Source organism: Rhipicephalus microplus, chromosome X, assembly GCF_043290135.1.
Source record: "Rhipicephalus microplus isolate Deutch F79 chromosome X, USDA_Rmic, whole genome shotgun sequence".
Classification (NCBI taxonomy): Eukaryota; Metazoa; Arthropoda; class Arachnida; order Ixodida; family Ixodidae; genus Rhipicephalus; species Rhipicephalus microplus.
In genome coordinates, this window is record NC_134710.1 from 497860405 (window position 1) to 497876552 (window position 16148).

Sequence of the window (16148 nt, forward strand, 5' to 3'; positions counted from 1 at the left end):
GCCGCGATTCGAACCCGCGCCCTGCGGGTCAGCAGCCGAGTACCTTAGCCACTAGACCACCGCGGCGGGGCTCAATGCCAGTAGTACACCATCACTGTAACCTAATATGGTTTACCCTAGGTAGGATAAGAGCACATAGGAAAAATAGAACTAGAAGAGAGGTGAAGAAATGAAAGATTTACAGAGAGAGAAAGACGAAGATGAGGGGGAGATAGAGACAGGAAAAGAGAACTGCCGGTTTCCCCAGGTGGGTCAGCCGAGGGGTGCCGTCTACGTGAAGCTAGGGCCAAGACAGTGTGTTGCCTCTGCCGGGGGCCTTAAAGGTCCAATTACCCAGCATCGGCTCAACCCCCCCGGATTCCCTTTTCCCCAAACATGGCTATGCCACGCACGAGTAGGTGTGGGAGGGGGTTGAAACACCTTGTTCACTGGTACCATGAGATAGCAAGCATAGACAGCCTGAGTTTGTAATATCCCGACAATGACAGCTTTAGGACACATGCACTTTCAAGCAACAGGTTATATTATTTGTAGGAAAAAGTAATCTCAATGTTCTGTCAGAGCACCAAGCAACACTGGAGTGAAGTGGCTAAAGTCACTACCCTATTGTTGAGTGCTGAGAAAATGTTCAATACAAGTAGGACATCATACATGCCATGTAGATGACAACATGTTGTGTTCTTCACGGCAATTTTTAAGTGCGTTCAAAAATTAGTGCTTAAAACTTTACAGGTAGACAAGGTTTCATTCCGGGGTATCATCGTCAGCCAGTATGAGAGGTATGCTATGTTTTTCTTGCCAAATAATCAGATACCTACTACACTTCAATGTCATTTTTGCAGCACTTTTCTGCTATGAACCATGAAATAAAACTGGGTATTCAATTAAGGATTATGTTAAAATCAATGTAAATACTGCCAACAAGTCAGCAGTGTGTTTTGTTACTGTTTCCTGCCTATTGCTGACCTCAATATGTGATATGTGAGGTTTAACGTCTCAAAACCACCGTAAGATTATGAGAGACGCCGTAGCAGAGGGCTCCCGAAACTTCGCCCACCTGGGGTCCTTTAACATGCACCCAAATTTGAGCACACGCGCCTACAGCATTTTCGCCTCCATCGAAAAGGCATTCGCCGCAGCCGGGATTCAATCTGGGAACCTGCGGGTCAGCAGCCGAGTACTTTAGCCACTAGACCGCCCTATTGCTGGCCTCAACCAATTTCATCACTCCTATCAGAGTCAAACTCGACAGTTATCATCTGTACATGTAGTCAGTTCCCTTTCTATTTCTGCATTGCATACAATACATGACACTGCTAAGCATAAAATAAAGATATCACATTATTACTTGTACATAAGGCTAGGACAACACAAGAGGCCTTCATGACATTACTTACTCAGCAACATTTATCGTGCACACACCTAATGGCATGAGTATTGAAAGTCAGCACCAAGAACACACCTGAGGACACACTTTAGGGCATTCTCTTCAGTCCAGGGTGGTTTGAAGTCTACAACACGCAGCCTTTGAACAGAAAGAGAGGGATTACACTTTTGCAGCTCATCTCATGCTGACTTTACGAAGCATCGCAACTATAAATAGCAAAACAGGTTTGTTGTGTCTGTGTGTGTGCTTATTAAACAACCGCCTGTGCTTGCAAATGATCATCAAACAAAAGCAGCTGAAATGCACTCGAGCATGTCAGTATGCAGCTTCTCATTCAACAAAAGCACTACTACATTTATTTAGTGATTGCCCACACGATTTCATCAAGCAGCTAGTTAGATTGGCCTTACAAACTCATTTTAATGCTTTTGAAACTCTTACGAACATTACAGTATTCAAACACGTTCAAACATGAATTTAAATCATTAAAAATTTCGAAGCATTTGAAATGAACGAGTAGACATTATATACCTGACTGCACTCACTCCTCCACTCCTTAACAAAGGTGGCTTCACTGCAGCACTGCCATGCCATGAAACCATCTAACCAAGAAAAATCTACACTGCCGCAAAGCCACACCTTAAGATGTACTGTGGCGAGTTGAGTAGGCGAGGGGAGGGGAACTGGCAAGAAAAGGAGAACTCGCTTCTTACCTGGCCTGTTCGCAGCACAGAATACTTGTACCTCGGCTAATCTTTCAAGTATAAAAGTGTGCTATACAAGCTTACATGTGCAAAGTGTAGCAAATTTTAGAACTGGACTGCTTGCACCCCACAGATCAAATCTTGCTACTATTCAATGTTTCTTCCACTCGACTGCAAAAGAAAAAATAGTGACATGCACAAGCGCCTGGTTCGAACTCTTAAAGATATTGTGCAAGCTAGCTGGTTTATGATAAAAATGCTAATTTTTCTTCACATGTAATAGTATTATACTATTTGAACTGCTCAATTTAAAACTGTTCAACCAAATCACTATTTTCTTTGTGTTTGCTTCAAACCCAATGGTAGGCAACACTTTGTGGACATGGTCCTTCCGTAGCTGCTACAGGTTATCCTCATGCTCACCACTTTAGGTAAAGCAAGCAAGCAAGAGAAAAGTGGAAAAACAGGAATTCCCAGAATCCTTCCTCCCTTTGCCTAGAACTGTGTCCCCAAAAAAGATAGCTACTCTCATGAGAACAGATTTTATTCAAATAATATGCCCATCGTTCACTTCTGCTACTCAATATGCACAATGCAGTACAATTTACAGGCATCACAAAGCAAATAGATAAAGCCTTCAAACACATACAAAGGCAAGTGAAAATAGCGGCTGCTTTTCTTACGGCTGCTGAAATTTTTTGCTGAAAAGCACCTAAAGCGCTAAATTTTTAAACGACACTTAATTGAAACTATCGACCAGTTTAAATTGCTGGGAACTGTAGTGTCGTTAATTTCACTCCATCATTAGAAAAAAAATCTCAGACTCATTTTAAAATTTTTTGCCGAAATTTTTATGCATCATGTCATGAATTTCAAAGCATATTTGTTTGTTTGCAACACTGGCTCACCAAAATTTTCAGAAACTTAGTTTTTTAAAGCCAACTCCAGCGATTTTCGGAGGTCAATGAAACTCAATAATATTCACTGGGTATGTTTTTTTTTTTCGCATGTGTCTATCGTTTGTTCCCAATTACAGGCTGGCGAGATATGCAGATTTTTTTACAAGTAAATTTTATAGATTTCCCCGACAATCCTAACTGGCTTCCCACAATTATTGACGACATTCTGTATTATCTATTGTTCACAAGGCAACGATCGCGTGTGTAGCTTAGCCAACGTTTTATTGTTCAACACCCAAATTGCAGTTCATTGTGGGCCTGCATGCGATGGGTGGCAAATGGTGACGCATAGTGGGTGCACATGATTTTCTGTATAATTACCTGAACATTCACAAAACACTCAGAAGTAACCATTACCCTTTGTCTTGATTTTATAATGTTTTAGCTGGCAGTGCCAACTCAGTTCACGTAAACTGCTAATACCGTACGAGCTGAAGAGCGTTCATGCGTGAACATTACAGGGTGGTGTACCAAGCGACCACATTACCGTACGGAAAGACATTACCGTACGGAAAGGGTGCAGCATGACTGGGCCTAGAGTGTTGTGCAAAAGGTGGCTCGTAATTGGCTTAAATTAAAATAAATTAAAACAAATTGGCTTAATCCTTCAGCCCTGCTAGCGCAATTTTAAACTCTGCTATTGCCTAACATAGGCACACCTCCTGTAGCAATATCTTTTATCTTTATTCCATAAATATCGCTATAGCATCAGGCCATCTCCCTTACCACTGGAAGCGCCTTCACGCATATCACGCCGCTTGCATAATCAATATAGCATTAAACGCATCAGTGGACGAACTAACACTTTCAATTCATCAGCACTTCCCCGAGCCATTGTTCTATGGAATGATCTTCCCGACAATATTGCATCTATCAGTAACCATCAAGCATTTCTTGACCAATTGCGTAAGCATTTCTTGAAATAGTATCATGTCGTCACCATTTTTTTTTTCGCGAATTCTTCCTCCATTCTTTCCTTTGCGAGTGTGTGTGATTGGCGAAAAATTGTTTCATGGAATAAGAAATGCTGTTCCTCTGTTTGAAAATGCTTTGCACTGTACATATGTATATGTGTGTATATATATATACATATATATGTATTTTTTTTGCTGTTAATTGCTGTTTTTTGCCATGTGTAAAAAAAAGGAGGAAAGGAAAAAAAGGGAAAGGGAGGAAGGAAAAAAAAAGTTCCTTAACTACACTGTACCCTTTTTTTCTTTCTTTCAATTTTGTTTCCCTGTATTTATTATAGCATTTATCTCTGATATTTTTTGTTTTGTACTTGCTCCCCTTACTCAATGCCCTATCGGGCCCTGTAAGGTATCATGAATAAATAAATAAATAAATAAATAAATAAATAAAAAAGCTTCAGTTAGTTTACAAAGCTCTTCAGCATAAGCATTTCACTAATCATGGCCCCACAATTATGAGTGGCCTGAACAGGTGGCCCAATCTGACAGTGGAATGCACAACCAGCAATCGCCATTGCTTTCCGGAGATTTTACTTGGCGTCCACATGCATCTGTATCTCAGCAGTCATTTTCTGACAGCTCTGAGAACCTCGTGCAGATAGCACGGTCAGTAACAGACATGGTGCAGCTGTTGCAATAGGGCCACCTTTCCCCTAAGCATCCACTTTTCGTCACTTTCGCAGCTTTCATACTCCACGCTGGCAAGACAGGCATGCTTGGCATGGTTTTCGGTTTCCAGCATATCAAATTGAAACAAAAACTGAAATAAAAAAAAACTAAATTTTTAGCTGGAACAAAAACGTAACTGGGAGATTATCTATTATTTCTTTCCAGGAGTGAAACCTAAAGTTTTTAGGGGTGAAGCTCCTCACGGCATCACCCATTCGTTTCCCGTTATCCTTTGTAACCATGGCTCATTGAGTCTCCAATCCAGCCATGGATGGCACTCCTTGTCCTATATAACGAATGCATATATGCTGAGAAATTCAAAATCATCCTACACTGGAGAGCGTTATATAGCAAAAGGTAATAATAAAAGGTGAGTTTTATGTAAACAGGATTTATGTCACATGTATGGAAGGAGAGAGCGACGATTGCGCCACTGCGATGACGAATTCTTCGGTGGCCCCATGCGCCTGGGGGCGCTTTATAGTACAATAAAAGCGCCGTTATGGTGCGCCTGCCAACAGACGCTCGTCGACAGAGTATGGACAAGGCGGCCGAGCAGCGTGCGCGCAGGGTGGCGGCGGTTCACGCTCGAAGAAGCGACCACGCCGTACGGGACCCTCTTAAGAATGTGGGAGAAATATATTTTATTTTATTTGGTACATATTGCAGTTTGTATATACTGCAGACCTTTGTCCTATTTTCTTAAGAGGAGTGTGAGTAACAGTATGGAAATCTAGTATTTTTATTGTTACTCAAGCTTGGAATTTTCGCATGCAACTAAGTAGATTACAAACTGTTACAGAACAATATATTTTTTTTATCCGGAACAGAAATGAAACGGCACTTTTTGCGTTGAAATGAAACAAAAACCGAAATGAAAAACACTTCATTCTGACACCATGGTTTTTACCAACATCTACATCACATAAACACAGTGCTGCGGTTGATTTCAATTTCGGTGTTGCGCTTTTTTGCTCATTTAAAATTATCCGAAGGTTCGCCCTGTATCTCTGCTATCGGACCTATGACAGGAACATCACATAAACTTAAAGCATCATTACTCTGACAAGGTAAAAAAATCGCTGGAGTTAGCCTTTAACTCCCACTCAGAGGACAATTAATTTACTTCAGTTTTACTCATTAGAAAAAATGTTGAACACCTGGTAAATATCGTCAAAATCTACAATGTCATGTGTTTCTAGAAAGTGGTGCCACTATGTGCAATTTCATTTTGCGCATTTTCCTGGTTATAACGCGTCTTCTCGCAGTAAGTGGTGTGATTTCGGTATTGTGGAAGAGTAATTTATTGTAATACAAGAAGAATTATTTTTCTTTTCGGTGTCCCTTCAAGAAACTGAATTATGAGGCTACTGGCAGACATTGAGAATTAAGTTGTGTTTTGCCTGTTTACTAATTAGGTAAATACTGTAAATAGTCAAGTATGCTAATTAAATGTTTTAAGTACAGCTAGAATAATACAGAGATTAGAAAGTTCATTGCTACCGTACAAACTTTCAAATCACGGAAGAAGTCTTTTCTCCAAGGCCCTCAAACATAAGAATGTTTATTACTTTTTCACAGAGGAAAAAGCTGCATTGCTAGAGTAGAGAAAGCAATGTGCACAAGAAACAATAGCTGCTGACATCTTCCTGTCTGCTCATGCAAGCAAAACCCTCTTGTGAATTTTGAAGTAATGATTAATGTGCTAGTTTACACTGATACTAGTATTTATTTAGCCCAAACACTCTTTGTACAAATTTTTGATTTGTTTCTATACACCGTAATTCAGAAGTAGAGCACCTTCAAGGCACCACTGCACAATGTTCACGTTTGCCATCAGCAATTTACATATTTGAGCGAAATGCAAATACATCAAAGGGTTGGTATTCCAATTTTCAGCTAATTTCACTTTTTTTTCTGTAAGCATGCCAAGGTCCACACATGGTATGCACACAGGGTAAGGTAAGCTGGCTTTCTCACCATACAGCACCAAATGCCTCTTCCAGTTCACTCTTGAGGACCAGATTCAGGCTTGTGCACAGAATTTCACGAACCTCCTTTGAAACAGCGTCCCCATCGTGTGGTGGTACAATGCACTAATGGTACAAACAAAACAGAGCAAGGAGCATAAAAAATATGACTTCAATAAAAACAAAAGAAACTCAGAAAAGAATATTTTGCCAAAAACATGTGTACACTAGCCAGTATCACACTTTTTTCATGGCTGCCTATGCTAAATACAGCACAACAGACTGTCTCTGCAAGGCATTGTGCACTGCAGCGATTGCTGCAATGCACAATCATTGGTCCATACGACCTTCAACCAGGCCTCTATAGATGTGAAGATCACTAAAGGGGAGATGCGATTAAAAAAAATTTTCCACAGTCTGTAGCCTAAGGCAATTATTTTATATACAGTAGACTTTCAGTAAACGGAAATCCGTTAAATGGAACTACTACTTAAACGAAACCATTGCCTCTGCAATGCTTAGTTTCCAGCTTGTATTCTGCACCCATGTTCACCTCTCAGTAAATGGAACTCCTGTTAAATGGAACATATTTTCCCGGTTCCTTCAGGTTCCGTTTACTGAGAGTCTACTGTACAGTCTTTTATGCTGATTCGAAATGTGTAATTAGTTTTACATTTAGTTAGAGACATTTTGCTTTGTACCATGATAACTGAATGTGGGAACAGCGCAACCTAGAAGTAGTTACTTCGTAACTACGGAAGCGAAAAAACAAGGACAGAAAAGAGCGCTGTAGTGCACAGCGCTCTTTTCTGTCCTTGTTTTTTTATTTTTATTTATTTTTATTTTATTGATACTGTAAGCCTTAACAGGCTCATACAGGAGTGGGAAGAAATTATACAGATTGTCATCTTCACATTAGAAAAAAAAAAAAAAAGAACACGGGGAAAAATAAGAATGAACAGTACAGACTCTCTAAACAATTACAAATTACAACTGTAGATCTAGTCGAAGAACCAAGAAATAAAACAGAATAAAAACACCACAGGCTAACAGGGAAGAGTGCATATCAGGGAAGAGTGCATAACAGGGAAGAGTGCATTTGAGAATTGAAACATCGAGTGGCATACAAATCAAAACGCACATTCAATGAAAAGTTGCGCCATTATTCTACAACGCTGCAACTTACTGATCCAAAAACTTTTCAAGATTGGCAGTGAATGATTCGAAAGATTCTGAGGACACTATATCACGTGGCAGGTTATTCCATATTTCTATTACGGACAGAAAGTAGGAATACTTAAATGAATTGCAATGGGAGATGAAAGGCCTGATACTCTTGTCGTGGTTTGTTCTCGCGGAGCGCTGATATGGTGGTTTCAAGTACTCGTGTTTGTTGATGTTAATGTTGTCATGATGAAGCAGATAAAGAAATTTTAATGCAGCTATGCGTCGCCGGATTGCCAGTGTTTGAATGCTTGCCCTATTGCGGAGCGCGGTTATGTTGACATCTCGAGAATACTGAGAATACACAAATCGAAGCGCTTTATTTTGTATTCCCTCCAGCTGGTTAAGAAGGTAAGTTTGATGCGGATTCCAGATTACACTGCCGTATTCGAGGATTGGTCTTACAAGGCATTTATAACTTGTTAGTCTAACTTTGGAAGGGGCTAGAGCGAGTTTCCTGCGAAGATATCCCAGCTGTCTGTACGCTTTTGTGCACGTCTGGTTAATGTGAACATCCCATTTTAATGTGTTTGTGATGATAACGCCCAAATATTTCACCGAAGCGGCCTCTGCTACGTGTAGTCCATTTAAATGATACGCAAATTTTGAGGGTGCTCTCTTTCGGGTTATATGCATATACGAGGTTTTTCCTACGTTTATTTCCATTCCCCATTCTTGACACCATCTCGTAATGTTAGTTAAGGACGTATTAAGCCATAACTGATCATCGATCGCTCGTACTGTGGTATAAATGACACAGTCATCAGCAAACAGTCTAACTGTGACGTCAGGTTCAACATGACAATGAATGTCATTAACGAAAATTAGGAAAAGAATCGGGCCTAGCACAGACCCTTGTGGGACCCCCGAGTGAACGTGTAACTCTTCAGATTCAGCGTCGTTTACTTTAACGTGCTGACTGCGGTTTGAGAGGTAGGCGGCTATCCAGTGTACTATGTTGGTTTCAATCCCGATAATCTTCAGCTTGTCAATTAGTTTTTGATGGGGCTCCTTATCAAATGCTTTGGAGAAATCTATGAATATTGCGTCACATTGAAGTCTTGAGTTAATTACAATAGCAAAGTCATGTGCTATTTCAAGAAGTTGGGTTATGGTAGAGAGCCCTTTTCGAAAGCCGTGTTGTTTGGAGTAAAGTAGGTTGTTATCTTCTAAGTAAGTGTTGATTGCCTTGTTGACTATATGCTCCATTAGCTTGCAACAAGAACTAGTCAGTGAAATCGGCCTATAATTGGTCACAAGTAATTTGTTACCCCCTTTATGAATAGGAAGGACCCTGGCACGAAGCCAGTCCGTCGGCAGTGTGGCTGTTTGAAGCGATGATACGAAAATTGCATGTAGAAAGGGAGTTATTTGTTCTGCGTAGCGCCGTAGAAAGGCATTTGAAAGATCGTCAGGGCCTGAACGTTTCTTGACGTCAATCTGCAGCAACAAGTTAAGTATTCCATCATGAGTTATGACTAGTTCCGACATTGATAACGCAGAATCTAGCACAGTTTTGTTTTGAGCAGACGCAGAAGTGCGTGTAAAAACCGACTGAAAGTACCTGTTAAACGTGTTGGCAATAGTGAGAGCTTCATCGGTAATAGTCCCGTTGGTATCGATATGAGTAACGTGGTCCGCGGGCTTGGATAGATAGCGCCAAAACTTTTGTGGATGCTGTGTCATGAAACTTGTTAATGTCGTTGAAAAGAAAACGTCTCTTGCGTTCTTTATAGATGCCTTTAGCTCATCCGAAAGTCGGCGGATATCGTCAGGATTACGTTTCTTCTTTCGCATTCTTTGCAGCCTTCTTTTCAGGTGGATCACACCACGCGTAATCCACGGGTTTCTGTGTTTTGTACGTTTGAGTCGCGTGGGTACGAATGTTTCCTCACAATATTTTATTATATCTTTTAGTTTAAGCCACAGATTATTCACTGTATGGTGATTTTCAATGGAAAACGTTTCTAACGCTACTTCGAGGTAGTCAATAATGCTGACATCATCAGCTCTATTGTAGTTTTTAACAGCTACGCGTGATTTAGGAACTGGTACACTGTGACCGATAGTGATTGTTAGAAGAACAAGTTTATGATCAGATATGCCCTCTTCTAGTGTGACATCAGCTGTTAGATGGTTAGAGATAAATGCAAGGTCTAGTATTGAAAGCGTATGCCCCTGAATGCGCGTTGGTTCTGTGACAAGCTGAGATAATGAAAAATTAAATGCTATGTTCAAAAGCAGCTCAGAACTAGAAACATCTCTACTACCAGCTGTCAGTGTATTCCAGTCAATAGTGGGCAAATTAAAATCCCCGGCAAGAATTAACTTAGTACGGTCTTTCAAGTTGCCATGAAGGAAGTCGTGAATTTTTATGATGTATTCGTCAGACGCGTTTGGCTTCCTATAAATACCACCAATCAGCACGGGCGATTCATGGGCATATACAGTGCACCACACACTTTCATGGTCTAGAATGCCTTGCTCTTTACGAAACGATAAACCCTTACGCACTGCGATAGCGACTCCACCGTCGCGACTACCGCGGTCGGTGCGTATAAGAGAATAGGAGGGAGGAACTATTTCTGAATCATGAATATCGCCGTGTAGCCTTGTTTGGGTTATGCACACAACGTCAGGAGAATGAATGAGCAGTATATCTTCTAGCTTTGCAACTTTATTCACAATACTCCTTGCATTAAAACTTATTAACGACAGAGAATTCACAACCCGTACTCATCATGCGTTGTGGTCCTTGGACTTCCCAGCGCCGCCGTGACGCACACTGTTCAAAGGCAGTCTGCATTTTTGTTCATCATTCCATAGGTACAGTTGATCGTTCACTTTGAGCTTATCGTATAGTAGTGTTACCTTATCGCCCGCATCGCACTCTGCTTTAGAAGACTGCCAAAGTTTACTGCGCACTTCACGTACTGAGGCCGAGAAGTCTTCCGATATTGATATCGAGCTATTTTTGAGCTTCTTGCAGTTACGCAGAATGGTCATCTTTTCTGTGAAGTTGTAAAACCTTACAATTACAGGTCTTGTACTATTTGGTCTTTTCTTTCCAATGCAATGAACACGCTCGACTGATCTTGTTTCTACCCCGAGTTTGTCTTTGAACACTCCTTTCACTACCGCTTGTTCTAAATTGGTACTATTTTCATTCAGTCTTTCTTCCAACCCGTAAATAATAACGTTATTCCTGCGGCTTCTGTTTTCCATGTCGTCTATTTTTTTGCTCAGAGTCCTGATGTCCTTACTCATTGTGGCGACATACTGCTCACACTGCTCCACTTTTTGATGGTACTGTTTTATCGATGCTAGAGTACCTTCTATCTCTGCCAGTCTGGATTGAACTCCTTGCAATCCTTCTTCCAATGTTCATTGCGAAGTTTTAATTTCTGTAACCACTTTTAGGATCTCGTCGAGCGTGTTTGGGCCAGAATTTTCTTCTATATCACCACTAAGCAACAACAACAGTGAGCGAGCGAGCAATGCTGAACAATTCATAAACGCAACACAAAATACACTCAGGGCTCGGCAGCACCACAAAGCAAAGAACATCCCTTTTGTGACACTTAGAAAATAGATAGTCCCTTCTAACCTGTACGAGAAGAAGAAAGTGGTTTTACATGGCGTCCTTGACGGTGCCACCGAGCCCATTGAAGGGGGCACGTGACTGATGGGGCCTTTTGTGCGTTTCGTCCGATGTCGCTGCTGTCCCTGGTTGGCCGAAGGGGCGGTGCGGTGTGATAGTCCAAATAGCTGGATTCACAGGAAGAAGGATTACCGCCGTCGGCCGTGATAACAGCACAGCGGGGTGCTGTTCTCGATGCAGGATAGCCGACGTTCCCGAGTCATACTGCCGAATTCTCGAAAACCGGTCGCAGCTAGCAGTGGTCCCCTCTAGTCCGAGCAGCGTCTGTATGAGAAGAAGAAAGTGGTTTTTCATGGCGTCCTTGACGATGCCACCGAGCCCTCTGAAGGGAGCACGTGACTGATGGGGCCTTTTGTGCGTTTCGTCCGATGTCGCTGCTGTCCCTGGTTGGCCGAAGGGGCGGTGCGGTGCGATAGTCCAAATAGCTGGATTCACAGGAAGAAGGGTTACCGCCGTCGGCCGTGATAACAGCACAGCGGGGTGCTGTTCTCGATGCAGGATAGCCGACGTTCCCGAGTCATACTGCCGAATTCTCGAAAACCGGTCGCAGCTAGCAGTGGTCCCCTCTAGTCCGAGCAGCGTCTGTACGAGAAGAAGAAAGTGGTTTTTCATGGCGTCCTTGACGGTGCCACCGAGCCCACTTGACGGTGCCACAGAGCCCTTTGGAAATTTAGCGGTAATTTCAATAAGGTTATTGTGGAAATTGAAAATAAATGTCTCAGGACTATCAGGTGGTCTATAACAAACACCCAAAATATATTGTGAAGATTTCGACGTAATACAAATCCACAATAAACCTAGGGGAGTTGTTACATTTACAAGAAAAGAAGTAATATGCTTTTTCACGGCGAACAGGACACCTTTGCCCCTCCCGGTAGTCCTATCTTTTCGGCAAATAGCATAACTGCAGCTGTCTGGCAGTACTTTGTTGTTAGTAATATCAGGATATAGCCAGGTTTCAGTTAGGGCTAAAACTTCGCAGTTTATGTTATCGAGATATCAGCACAGTTCTGTACGTTTTTGAAGAATACTGCGCATGTTAGAATAAGATACAGAAAGTTGGTCCTGCTTGGTTCTGTTGCACGGAGGTTCCGAAGGCTTTTTTAACCCGCATGATGCCCTCAGCTGTCGTGGCTATCTAGAAGTTTGCGTTGCACTGTCACTTGTGGCATCATACACATAAATGTCATCTCCGATTTATAGTTTGTTGCCGCAAAGTTTGTATGAAGCGACTTGCCCTTTAGCGTATTCCATGAGCTTTTTCCTTGATAGCTGTGTAGCAAAACAAAAATAAAAATTTGCGTACTGCATAGTCTGTTCTCTTGAGTTTATGTCCGTTTGCCAAGACAGCCTGCTTATCATTGTGAAAAGCAAATTTAGAAATTATGGGTCTGTGGTTCGCAGAGTTGTAACGACCAAGCCGATGAGCGCGTTAAATTTGGGATGGCTTAAGTGCGATTCCGGGATGTTGCGAACAGAAATCTATTATTTTGGCTTCAGATGAAGGCCATGTTTCGGAAGATGCATCGTTTATGCCGAAAAGAAGTAAATTATTACGTCGAAGCCTGTTCTCGGTGTCGTCGCAACGTGTAACTATGGCTTTCAGCTGGTCGGATATGCTTTTCTGGAGGGATTCAGGAGAAGCAGGCGGCTGAAGGTGAGCCACTGCTATGCAATGCAGTAGTTTCCATTGATTGGATTCTTTGAGATAGTTGTTTTATTTCTGTATCAACTGAAGCCTGCCACTGTGTAATAGACATTTGCCACTGTTTAACTGCGCGAAGTTCATTTCGAATATCGTCTTGGCCAGACTCAATTCTTTGAACTATTGCCAAAACCTTAGCTAACATTTCATTGTTATCAAGGTGGGGAGGATCCTTATGGGTACTGGTATTCGCGACAGGGACGTTATTCGGACCGGGATTTGATTCCACGTCGCCAGATAGAAGCAACAACAAGCTACTTATGCATAGGGCGATTCGTTTTTTACAGCGTTCAAGCACACAAAGAAAGTGTCTGGGGCACGACACCACGACAAGAAGACAGCGATTTGACGTTTTAACACAGAAGCTGTTATTCAAATAACTAACCTGCAACAATACAAAGGGTGAGCGATCCATTCTTGCAGTGATGTCGTGCCCCAAAACTGATGTGGTGGCCGGCTGCTTATATTCGGCAATGAGCATGCTGTTATCTGGGTGGGTGAAGCTATGTGGCCGTGGTTGCCAGCTCTCTTCCCCGGTGGGCAAAAACAGCGGCGGCGTCCGGTAGTCGGGTGAAACGGTTCAATTGTAGTGCCAGTCTGCCAGGAAATCCGTGACTGCCAGAGCATCATGCAGGCAGTAGATAAGGGCCATCTGCAACAATACGAAGGGTGAGCGATTCATTCTTGCAGTGATGTCATGCCCCAAGACTGACGCGGTGGCCGGCTGCTTATATTCGGCGGCGAGCATGCTGTTATCTGGGTGGGTGGAGCTATGTGGCCGTGGTTGCCAGCTGTCTTCCATGGTGGGCGAAAATAGCGGCGGCGTTCAGTAGTCGGGTGAAGTGGTTCGATTGTAGTGCCCGTCCGCCAGGAAACCCATGACTGCCGGAGCATGATGCATGCCGAAGATAAGGGCCATCTGCAACAATATGAAGGGTGAGCGATCCATTCTTGCAGTGATGTCATTCCCCATTTAGCCTGTGAGATAGCCTGTGAGATAAGCAATGAATAACAATGTTGCCGAAAACGAAACTTTCAATGCGTGCACCGTAGCCATGGACTCATGAGCAGCTGCTGAGAAAAAGCCTGCTGGCGCAAAGACAAGAAAAATAAACTTTTTGCAGTGTGGTCATGTGAGGAAAGTAGACAGGTCACCAAGGGTCACTTTTAAAGGTGTCAATAGTGCAAAAGAGTTGACTGCTCATGCAAACCTCAATACTAATGTAAAATACCTCCTAAGCAATATTTGCTGTTGATATTTTGGAGATGATATATATGCATATTCCCGGAAATTGATCCCGCAGGCTACCCTGGTCACAAAAGTCTGTGTCAGTGCTTCTTTAAGCTTGCCATAATTTGTGTGGCCTATGCAATAACCATCATCATCATAAACGAGTAAATTGAGTACATCCGGCCACCAACCACTGGTCAAATGAAAATGATGAAGTCTGTGAAGAAACAGTGGCGAGTCAAAGAAAACATAGTACATACAACGAGAGAATACCAGAGAACAAAAAAAGCAATAACGACTGCAATAAGACCCCATAATATTGAAAGGCCTATACTATGCCAATGACGATGTGCCCGCAGATCTATGGGAGGTGCCAGTGCTTGGTTTCAGCGAGAGTTTCTGTCGCTGGAGTTTGGACGTCCGTATCGTGGCTGTGACTGCCTATGGTTTACACTTCCCGCCCTAAGAATCAACGTGAAAACAATGTAGCAACGTACAAGCAAAGCATGCTTTACAGTTCCTGCCCTGAGAATCAACGTGAAAACAATGTAGCAATGTACAAACAAAGACTAGCAACGACTTAGAAGCAACCTAAACCTTCATCACCCAGCCAAGGCCTAATAGCAACCAGATTAAGTCTTTACAATCATTCAGTTTTGCTGTCTCAAGCCCTGCATGGCTTAATACAAGCTTTATTATTTTTTATTATTTTACTTAGTATTACTGTAGGTCTTCAGCGAACCCATACAGGAAGCGAGCATACAACATCACAGGTAAACAATTAGATACAAGGTTGAGGAAAGCGAGTACAACAATACTACATTGGTGCTCTTCCCATACACGAGAAGAAGAAGAAAAAATAATAATAATAAAAACCACGTACTACGCATGAAAAACAATATATATGTACAAAGGAGTACAATACACCACAGCAAAACACGTTTTTCACTATCGCAACAACAAGAACAACAAAAATATAACTATACTGGCTCTGTTACCTGCTCCACAAGAGAACAAAATGGATCAATACTTGTAATATTAACAGTTTCACCTGGTATCACGTTTCAAGCGTTGACAGCGCAAGAGAAAAAGGAATATTTAAACACATTCCTGTGGGCACTGAAAGGACGTATGCATTTATCATGGTTCGTCATACTAGAACGGCGGCCAGGCGGATGATTATAGTCGTCTTTACAGATTTTAGGGTGACCATGAAAAAGGAGATAAAACTTCATGGAAGCAACATGACGCCGGCAAAACAGAGTTGCTAGGTGCGCTTGATGACGCATGTCCATAGCACTGTCGCGCCAAGAGTATTTTGAGTATATAAACCTCAGGGCCCTGTTCTGCAATTTTTCAAGTTTTTCGCGAAGGTAGTTTTTATGAGGGTCCCCCACTATACTTCCGTATTCTAGAATAGGCCTGACCAGGATTTTGTAGGCGGTTAACTGCTGAAGGTGCTCTGCTCAATTTTCTACGCAGAAATCCAAGTTGTTTAAATGCCTTGGCGCATGTATTGGTAATGTGCTGTTCCCATTTTAAGTCTTGCGAGAATGTGACGCCCAGACATTGTACTTTGTGAACTTTACTAATATTGGAACCATTAAGATTGTACACAAATGACAAAAGTTGTTTTTTCTTGGTTGGGCTTATGAACGTGGTTTTAG

General features: G+C 42.1%; 1 protein-coding gene and 1 long non-coding RNA gene across 6 annotated transcripts in view; one reads left to right on the top strand and one right to left on the bottom strand.

Annotated features, from left to right (window-relative positions):
• Window positions 1–16148, bottom strand: part of Swt1 (Swt1 RNA endoribonuclease) — a 323033-nt gene that overhangs the window by 44265 nt on the left and 262620 nt on the right. For 3 of the 5 annotated variants that reach the window (XM_037412977.2, XM_037412976.2, XM_037412979.2), the window contains 2 exons: window positions 6671–6786; window positions 1463–1525 (listed from right to left, as the gene is read on the bottom strand). In XM_037412977.2, coding sequence (XP_037268874.1) covers window positions 1463–1525; window positions 6671–6786 — 179 coding nt within the window. The remainder of the gene's footprint in view (window positions 1–1462; window positions 1526–6670; window positions 6787–16148) is intronic. The other 2 variants (XM_075880970.1, XM_037412978.2) reach the window with 1 other exon arrangement.
• The window catches only part of LOC142776741 (uncharacterized), a 50254-nt gene continuing 48176 nt past the window's right edge, over window positions 14071–16148 (top strand). Inside the window, exon 1 of the long non-coding RNA XR_012887773.1 lies at window positions 14071–14186. This is a non-coding gene — a long non-coding RNA (uncharacterized LOC142776741). The remainder of the gene's footprint in view (window positions 14187–16148) is intronic.